Below are 9,791 nucleotides of genomic sequence, written 5' to 3' on the forward strand. Positions count from 1 at the left end.
AGAAAGGGCGACTTAGGGACTCTGACACTAAAATCCCTACGACCTTTATGAGGCGAATGGTCAGTGATTTTAGATGAAATGTATTAAGGACAAGCCTCGGCGACATCTAGAATCCAGGTCTGATGACTCTGATAAGCTCGTAAGTGCAGTCTATATGCACAATGCTGAATTCGCGAATGCCGTTTTGCTTCTTAAGACCTACGCTGTTGGCCACTCCCAGAGTAGTAGGACCTCACCTCACAACAAAACACTATTCGCGTACTCTGTATTACTAGCAAATCGAGTGTCACTCCAGTATGGTGGCGTATGTGCTAATTCTTGAGATTGTTCATGCATGCTTCAATAAGGCTCACTAGGCGAGCCAGACACAAGTTTATATTTGAACCAGAATCACCAATGGATTCACATAGCGAAGTACGCCAAACGTTTGCGCAACTAGACGCTGTTCATGCGTAGTTACGAGTAAATATCTCACATAGGGTAGTGTAGTCGCAACCGTCCAAAAGCCAAGCCGTTGCTAAGTTGAGGACGTGCGGTTACATATACAGTTTGCTGACTGCGCTGCCAAATGACTGGAACGAGCACTGACAATAGCTGACGCTGGCAGACTCATATTCCTCACTAGTTTTAAGCACAGCTGTAGAAGCAGTTCAGACAGATCCTGCCCACTGTGCCATTAGATTGCGGTTTCTTTTGATTGTATGTAGAAAATATTTAGACTCAAGGGCCGAGCAATCTTATTCTACATCACTTAAGTCCGCCCATGACAGCTGGACTTATGTGTTGTATTTATTTGCTCGATCAGTTTTGTGCATACAACTAGTGTACTTCTCACTTGCACTCTTATTTTTTCGAAACATCGTGATCGTCATCTCTACTTGAAGATGTTTCTCTAGGGTTAGCTATTAATTGCTATATTTGTTAAGTCTTGCAACATGGCTTTTATTGCTGATTCTACCGGACCTTGTGGCATTCTTCTCTGTCACACCTTTGGTTACTATACATTCCAGTACTTTTCTACTGACTGTACTTATTGATATGGGCAATTCCGGTTTTGGTCATTATTCATGTGATAACCCTCTGCTGTTTGATATGATATGCTCGTTCGTAACTGAACTTGTGCTTTATCTTGGCAGGTGCAGTTGTAATGTGAGACCTTTGTTCTCAATAGCACTACACTTGGTTTCACGTTAAAAATGGCTCTCGGTCGTAGTGGTAAAAAGTAGTAGAATAAAAAATAAGCATCGCTCGTTGAGACAATTTACGCTATGTTTCCTGAATTGGGTCACAAATACCAACGTTTTGAGTACTTTATTTATAAGAATCTTTAGGGGTGTCAATTATTTTGACCCTTACCTTTTTGAGAAAAAAATATATTACTTGTTAAACCAAATCTCTTTCTTTGAGCAATTGTATTAGTATGAAGTAATATAATTTCCCCCTTTTTTTGCATACAATACAACTCAGTATTTTAATTATTTATGTTATACAGTCATTATTGCTCATCTTTAACAAGGTTGTCAATACTTTTTGTGTGGACAGACAGGCAGCCTTTACCACAGTACCTTGGGGATATGGCTCAGCCATCATCAATCTCACTTCAGTTAACACAGGAGAACAAAATACCACTGCCAATGGGTGTAGAGTATGTGCCAACGAGTAGAATTGTGTCATGAGAAAGGGTGCAAAGAAAAAGTGAGAGAGGGAGGAACATGGTACAAACATTATTGGGCACAGACAACAGCACAAAGGRCAAGAAGGTAGTAAGTAGAGAGARGGGTAGAGAGACAGGTAGAGAGGGAGGGAGAGAGAGGAGGAAGAGCAACTGAGCTGCTATGAAAATGCAACCGTGAGGCTGCAGGGTCTTTGAATGAACCTGTATGGACACAACAGTGATTTTCTTTCCCATCAGAGCTTACAGGAGGAACTCAGACAGAGCTGTGTGAGCGTGCGTGTTTGTGCGCGTGCGTGCTTACATTATGACAAAAAGGGTATATTTGCAAAAACCTGTCAAACATTTCAATGCTACAACAGATGGAGGTTGGTTTAGTGGCCTAATTCCTCACAAACGTTAACATTTCCGAAACTTCACAAGTTAGCACTCATGAAAACTGGGTGAGATCATCCTTTTTTTATTTTGAGCCAGCAACACCCCTCTTCAGAGGACAACTTCATTATATTATAACAGAAGTGAAATATTGTATTTATTTCCTCAAACTGATCCTGAATCTGTTGTTATAGGATCCTGTGATGGTGATGAACATCTGTCGGTGGGTGAGACAGACCGCCAAGATCCCCTTCTTCGCCAAGCTCACGCCCAACGTCACCAACATCGTGGACATCGCCAAGGCTGCACACGAAGGTAACGACAGTCCAGAGTCTCAGAGTAGGAGTGCTTATATAGGATCAGTTTTGCCTTTGACATGAATATGATTATGTGGACAGGAGGATCCTAATCCTAGATCAGCACTCCTACTGTGAGACTATGTGAAATCCAATGTAATCGGCTGTTGACGTTGTCTGTCTGAAATGACAAAATCCCTGCCCCCCCAGCCTCTTTTTTCTCACTTGTTCCTTTTTTTCCTCATATTGGGAAAGGATGTGAAGGGAGGTTGAAGTATTTGTAGAATGGGGGRTGGAGGGGAAGGAGCAGCAGACAACCATTTTTGAACGACTGGAATTTCAGCAATATCAAGCTCAATAGTGACTGTGGTCTTGTTGTTATAGGAGGGGCAGATGGAGTCACTGCCACCAACACAGTGTCTGGAATGATGGGCCTAAAAGCTGACAGCACCCCCTGGCCTGGCATCGGCAAGGGCAAGCGCACCACCTACGGAGGAGTGTCTGGTAAGTAACACGCACCCACACACACAAACACTTTGTCTTGTAAGCAGCGCTATTACCTTACAGCTACAGTCCTCTATCGTGTGTTCAAGTCTGTCGGTGTAAAGCCCCTGTGTGTGTGTGTGTGTGTGTGTGTGTGTGTGTGTGTGTGTGTGTGTGTGTGTGTGTGTGTGTGTTGTTGTTCTGTGTGTGTGTGAATGTGTGTGTGAGAATGTGTGTGTTTGTGTGTGAATCAGTATGATTATGCCTCTCTCTCTCTCTCTCTCTCTGCGGGCTCACCTCCGCTCTTCTCCCAGCTTGTTCCCTCCCTCCCTCTTTCTCAGCTGCCAACACACCTTCTGAGCCAGTCTCAGGCAGTCGCAGGGTCAAGAAAGCAGCCTGCATTTCAAAACGATGATTGAGAATATTGATGCAGTATTTTATGCAAGCAAGAAGTACCAGCTGTCATAGTGTAGTTCTCCTGGTGTAACTTGTGGATGTGGCTGGGCTGTAGCTCCATACTCTCGGGAGTCCCCTAGCTGGGGGCAGTCCAGCTCCCTCTCCACTCCCTTTCGACTGGGTCATTGAACATTWCTGTCCTAAAGGGCCAGGAGTGGGGGGGTCACACATTTCTACTTTTGGCCAGGAGGGCCTCCATAGTAATCATTAGATTTTTCAAATTCGAAAAAAAGGAYGAKTCCAACTGACATAAAACATAGGCCGGCCCCCGCTCGGTTGTAAAAGAAGAGAATAAGTATATTCTTGAGCAAGGGTGGGCAACAAACGGCCCGCAGGCCAGATACGGCCCGCGAGCCCATTCAATCTGGTCCACGGGAGGTTTTGGGAAATTAATATTTTGGTTTAAAAAAGACTCCAGGCCACTCTTGCATGTCTAAAACTAGATAGAAAGTAGCCTATGTAGAAATTTGTATGGACCTATAAGTTTTCAAATAACTCACCTGAATTTTTACATCACGATGTGGCCCTTAACCAAAAAKTATTGCCTATTTCATATTTTACTACCGAAGAAGGAATGCTAGAAAAGGGAGTGTGAAAAATGCCTAGGCTACAAACAGTAAGGTCGCCACATTATAATTTACAGTATACCTAATCATAATCAGTTCATTCATTTCTCTTGGATTTCAACCATATTGCAGCCACTCAACATGCAGCATTTCATGTCGACTGTATAGTTTTCTTTGAAGGCTTAAAATACACACATCTCAATTCAGCAGTCACTGTGTACCTCTCTACCACTGCATCCTTATTTCAACCTCTCTACACAAATGAATAACTCCACCTGAACCCTCATACATTTTCTGTAGGAGACTTYAGTCAGAGAGAGGGTGAGGGGAGACGAAAGTAGAACAGCATCAATTTGGGAGACTTTAGCCAGAGAGAGGGTGAGGGGAGACGAAGGTAGAACAGCATCAATTTGGGAGACTTCAGTCGGAGAGAGGGTGAGGGGAGACGAAAGTAGAACAGCATCAATTTGGGAGACTTTAGTCAGGAGAGGGTGAGGGGAACAGTAGAAAGCATCATTGAATAACTCATAGGAGGACGAATAGCAATAATTGGAGACTTCAGTCGGAGAGAGGGTGAGGGAGGACGAAAGTAGAACAGATCAATTTGGGAGACTTCAGTCGGAGAGAGGTGAGGGAGACGAAGTAGAACACGCATCAATTGGGAGCTTTAGTCAGAGAGAGGGTGAGGGAGACGAAGTAGAACAGCATCAATTGGAGACTTCAGTCGGAGGAGGGGTAGGGAGACGAAAGTAGAACAGCATCAATATATTCATTTGGAGAGACTTCAGTCGGAGAGAGGGTGAGGGGAGACGAAAGTAGAACCAGCATCAATTTGGGAGACTTAGCTCAGAGAGAGGGTGAGGGAGACGAGTTAGAACAGCATCAATTTGGGAGACTTTAGTCAGAGAGAGGGAGAGAAAGAGGGGGGAGAGAGGAAGTAGAGGCCAAGGAACAAGGAGAGAGCGAGAGAGTGAAAGCCATGAATAGCATACAATAACCATCCATGGAGAATATGCAAAAATGTATGCTTTGATTCCAATTCATCATCCCAATTTCAGAGGCTGGCATTAGTTAATGAGGATCATTTAGCATGGGGAGAGAGAGGGTGCTGTCTCTATCTGTCAACCTGTGTGTGTGTGTGTTGTGTGTGTGTGTGTGTGTGTGTGTGTGTGTGTGTGTGTGTGTGTGTGTGTGTGTGTGTGTGTGTGTGTGTGTGTGTGTGTGTGTGTGTGTGTGTGTGGGTGTGGTTGTGTGTGTGTGTGTGTGTGTGTGTGTGTGTATTTCTGCGTGTGTGTAGCGTTCTGTGTGTGTACTGTGTGAACGCCTATGTTCAAGTATATGGATGTGTCTGTGTGTTGCCCGCGTGTGACGTATGGGCCTCTCTGGTCAAATACATGTGTACAAGGCTATACTGTGATCAATGAGCGAGAACCTAGTGGGGGAACCAGTTAAATGTAATGTGATAATAGTCTCCATCTGTCTGCTGATCACAGAGCACAGCAACCCCATCCTGTAGGGACCATGACAGCAACTAAATGATAGAGTGGCCTGCATTGGACCCCATTGTGGAGTGTGTTTACACTGTGTGTGTGTGTCGTGTGTGTGTGTGTGTGTGTGTGTGTGTTGTGTGTGTGTGTGTGTTGGGTGTGTGTGTGTGTGTGTGTGTGGGTGTGTGTGTGTGTGTGTGTGTTGTGTGTGTGTGGTGTGTGGGTGTGTGGTGTGTGTGCATAACATCAAGTGTGGCCGTGTGTTGAATGTATGTGTGTGTGCCTGCATGACTGCATGTGTGGGTGAGAAATAGAGATTGGATGATTGTCAATATGTCCTCTTCATATGTTACACTGTATCTATTTCTGGAGAGATTGAGAAACAGAAAAACTCTGCTATTTACACAACTATGCGTTTGGTTTAATCTCATCTTCTATAAGAAAGGTAGGTCTAAGAATGCGTTTTTTCCTTAATCCTTCCACATGAATTCTGATCCATCTCCACAGGTAATGCCATCCGGCCCATTGCCCTGCGCGCTGTATCCGCCATCGGCAGGGCCCTGCCAGGGTTCCCCATCCTAGCGACTGGGGGGATCGACTCAGCCGAGACAGGCCTGCAGTTCCTCCACGCTGGAGCTTCTGTTCTACAAGTAAGCAGAGACATCAACAAAAAGTGCACTTACTATCACAACCGCACTTACTATCACAAGTCCCATAGGGCGGCGCACAATTGGCACGAATCGACCTTCGCTTCCCGAGCCCGTTGAGGAGTTGCAGCGATGAGACAAGATCAAATTGTTAATTTATTTTTATTTTTAAAAGTGCACTAACCACTAGCCTGGTAGCTAAATCTGTTTGTCATAGGTACCTTGTACTGTAGTYRACTTGTACTGTAGTTGACTTGTGATATAGTTAGGTTGTGCTATAGCTAACATTTATTGTCAGATGACAAATGAGGACTAATGATAAAAATGCACAAACAGATCGGATTACACATCTGGGTACCCAGCTGTGTGTCAGTATGTTGTTTTTCAGTATAATCACACCTATTGGATATTCAACCACACACAGGGACATGAGGGAAATGAGGGCTAAGCATGTCTTGAGAACAGCTCAGTGTGGAACATTCATGTTACCTTCATGTTAGCATCGATGTGTCTTTTGTCTGATATTCAACACTGATCAATTTTTAATAGGATTTAACTCCAAGCTTGCATTACATTCTATATGATTACTAGTCTWTTAGTGATCGTCATCGACATCAATCGCCTTCCCAGGGAATTTACTTCCTTGTTTTTACGAAAGATGAAGCCATCACATCAAAGAGCTTTTTTCGGCTCTCTCGATCTCTCTGTCTCTCCCTCGTCCCTCCTCCCCCCTCTCCATCCCTTCCTCTCTCCTTCCCCAACACAAAAACATTATCTTCTTTCACACAAAGCTTTGTCACTGCCTAATAAGGAATTTACCCAACGCTTTGGTTGTGTATRCCCCCGGCTGCTATGGCAACAGATTGCCAGTAACAAGCTTCATGTAAATCCTAATATAATACACTGAACAAGTTGCTAGAGCAAATAAACCTATTATCTCAGCGGGGGGGTCCGAGCCTCAGAAATCTGTTTATAAATAAATAAATGCGAACACACTCATTATGCCACCAAATAATGTAGCATAAATAGATGACACCCTCGGTGAAAGCCTCGGTGGTTTTGACACATTAGGCTGCATACGGCTGTGTGTCTTCTCTGCTACTTCTTAGAAATATAGCCTCCTGGTGACAGACACATCGCTTAGTGTACGTGTGTGTGTGTGTGTGGGTATACAGTTGCGGGCAGTAAAATGTTAGGTCGGTATTGGCAGAATTTTTCCCCGCAATGTGTACGCGTCACAGCGCTCCAGTGTCTACTGGCAATAGTTTGTCGCAAAAACCTGTGCCGCGGGAAAACGTAATATTTCCCACAACTGTACCTCCACGTGTGTACGAATACAACGACACAACTGTACCTCCACGTGTGTACGAATACAACGACACAACTGTACCTCCACGTGTGTACGAATACAACGACACAACTGTCTGGGTGTGTTAGCAAATACACAAATGCATTCCACTGCATGCATCTTCTCCAGATTTGTAGTGCGGTGCAGAACCAAGACTTCACCCTGATCGAGGACTACTGCCTGGGCCTGAAGGCTCTGCTCTACTTGAAGAGCGTTGAGGAGCTGACTGGCTGGGATGGACAGTCTCCCCCCACCCTGCGCCACCAGAAGGGCAAACCTGTAACCCGCGTGGAGGAACTGGTGGGTAAGGTGAGTCCAACCATCATCACCATGGGTTGCCGTTACAGTATAGTCCCTTCCTAACCCTCTCCTCATCCAACCTTAAAGGGACACTACTAAACTCCATGTTAATTATCTCCAGCACCGTGCCAGTGTCTACGTCAGCGATATTCTACAAAAAAAGATAAGACGAAAAGGTTCTAATGCAATTACGGTGCAGCATGGTTTCGGATAGATTGGTTCTTCAGCTGAACCTGCAGAAATGAGTGTACAGTAAACCATATGTACTTCAGAATACTGATATACCGTACCTACATTTTATCCATTTGATATTGTATGCAGACAACAGCTGTAAAACTATTAATCAGATAAATTGCCAACAGAATTCCTCAAATTTTAGTTCTAGTGTGTACCAGAATACTGTGAGATGTGGGAGGGGGGGGGCACGGGGAGTCTAGAGGCTGTGTGTGTGTGTGTGTGTGTGTGTGTGTTGTGTGTGTGTGTGTGTGTGTGTGTGTGGGTGTGTGTGTGTGTGGGTTGGTGTGCGTGTGCGTGTGCGTGTGCGTGTGCGTGTGCGTGTGCGCGTGCGCGTGCGTGTGCGTGTGTGTGTGTAGTGGTTTTCATGACTGTAAGGAGGGTAATGATGTTTCTGCTCAATAGAAATAGTAGCTCATCTGTGATTCAGGGATGATATGAGGTATGGGGGGGATTCACAATGGTGCGCTACACGGCAGACTATCCATGATAGTACACGCATACAAACAAGGCAGAAAAATAGGGGTAACAAGTAGAGATGTTGCTCTCTGCTTTAAAAGAGAATGCATTGAAGCTACAATAAAGAGAAAATCACTTCTATTATATTGATGAAATACAATATCCGTAATAAGAAATGAGGGTGTTCATATGTATATAATTGAAGTGATAAACGAATGAGTGCCTTTCTGGGAGTAATTTCTTTCCCTCAGCCACAGTTTCTTCTCTCTCTCTCTCTCTCTCTCCGTCTCTCTCTTCTCTCTCTCTCTCTCTCTCTCTGTCTCTCTCTCCTTCTCCTCCTCTCTCTCTCTCTCTCTTATATATTGATAAATCAATATCCGTAATAAGAAATGAGGGTTTCATATGTATATATTGAAGTGATACACGAATGAGTGCCTTTCTGGAGTATTTCTCCCTCAGCCAAGTTTCTCTTCTCTCTTCTCTCTCTCTCTCTCTCTCTCTCTCCTCCTCTTTCTCTCTCTCTCTGCTCTCTCTCTCTCCTCTCTGCTTCTTCTCTCTCTTCTCCTCTCTCTCTCTCTCTCTCTCTCTCCTCTTCTCCTCTCTCTCCTCTCTCTCCTTTCTCTCTCTCTCTCCTTCCGTCCCTCCCATATCTTTCTCTCTCTCTCTCTCTCTGCTCTCTCTCTCCCCCTCCTCTCGTCCCCTCTTGTCTCTCTTCTCTCCTCTCTGTTCTCTCTCTCTCTCTCTCATCTCCTCTCTCTTCTCTCTCTCTCTCTCTTCTTCCTCCTCTCTCTCTCCTCTCTCTCTCTCTCTCTTCTCTCAAACACATTTTCTTCGTTCTCTGGCATCCCCCTTCTCGTCTTCCTTCTTCTCGTCTCCTTCTCCCCTCCGGCTCTTCGCTCCCTCACTGCCTCTCCGCCTCCCCCTCCCCGCTAGCTCCGGGTCCCTGTCTCATCCTCTTCTCTTCCTCTCTGCTCCTCTTGAGGGGCATGACAAGGGTAGATGCAATACCTTTTCTTTCTGTCTTGGTCTTGCGCCACATTGATAGCCTGGTTCAAAAATGTCTTCGCTGCTTGTCCCAAGTGGTGTGTTTATCTATATTGTGTGTGTTGTGAAGATAGTGCAGCATCATGTGGTTTGTGTGTGTGTGCATGTCACTTGTTCGAGACTGGTGGCGTGAGTTGCCTGTATTGTTGGTTGAACAGTGTGTGTGCGTGGTGAACTTCACTGTGTGCTAGGTGTGTGTTAGAGGGTGGTGTTCATTTGAGGCTGGGACTGAGCGGGTCCTGTGTGTCGTTTTCCCTTGTTGACAGGGCGTTGGTAGCGTAACGAGGCTGGCTATAGAGACACTGTGAACGAACGCTTTCTCTCCATCTCTCAATTTAGCAGACGAGGAAATGCCAGCAATGGACTGGCAGGAGGAGAAGAAGTAGAGAGAGGAGAGAGAGAGAGAGAGAGAAGAGTGAGCGGG

General features: G+C 45.1%; 1 protein-coding gene across 1 annotated transcript in view; it reads left to right on the plus strand.

The window, feature by feature from the left end:
- dpydb (dihydropyrimidine dehydrogenase b) overlaps nucleotides 1–9,791 on the plus strand; it is a 159,742-nt gene that overhangs the window by 134,716 nt on the left and 15,235 nt on the right. The window contains exons 17-20 of the mRNA XM_023976995.2: nucleotides 2,242–2,362; nucleotides 2,728–2,847; nucleotides 5,843–5,985; nucleotides 7,460–7,639. Coding sequence (XP_023832763.1) covers nucleotides 2,242–2,362; nucleotides 2,728–2,847; nucleotides 5,843–5,985; nucleotides 7,460–7,639 — 564 coding nt within the window. The remainder of the gene's footprint in view (nucleotides 1–2,241; nucleotides 2,363–2,727; nucleotides 2,848–5,842; nucleotides 5,986–7,459; nucleotides 7,640–9,791) is intronic.

The sequence above is a fragment of the Salvelinus sp. IW2-2015 genome, linkage group LG32 (genome assembly GCF_002910315.2).
Source record: "Salvelinus sp. IW2-2015 linkage group LG32, ASM291031v2, whole genome shotgun sequence".
Classification (NCBI taxonomy): Eukaryota; Metazoa; Chordata; class Actinopteri; order Salmoniformes; family Salmonidae; genus Salvelinus; species Salvelinus sp. IW2-2015.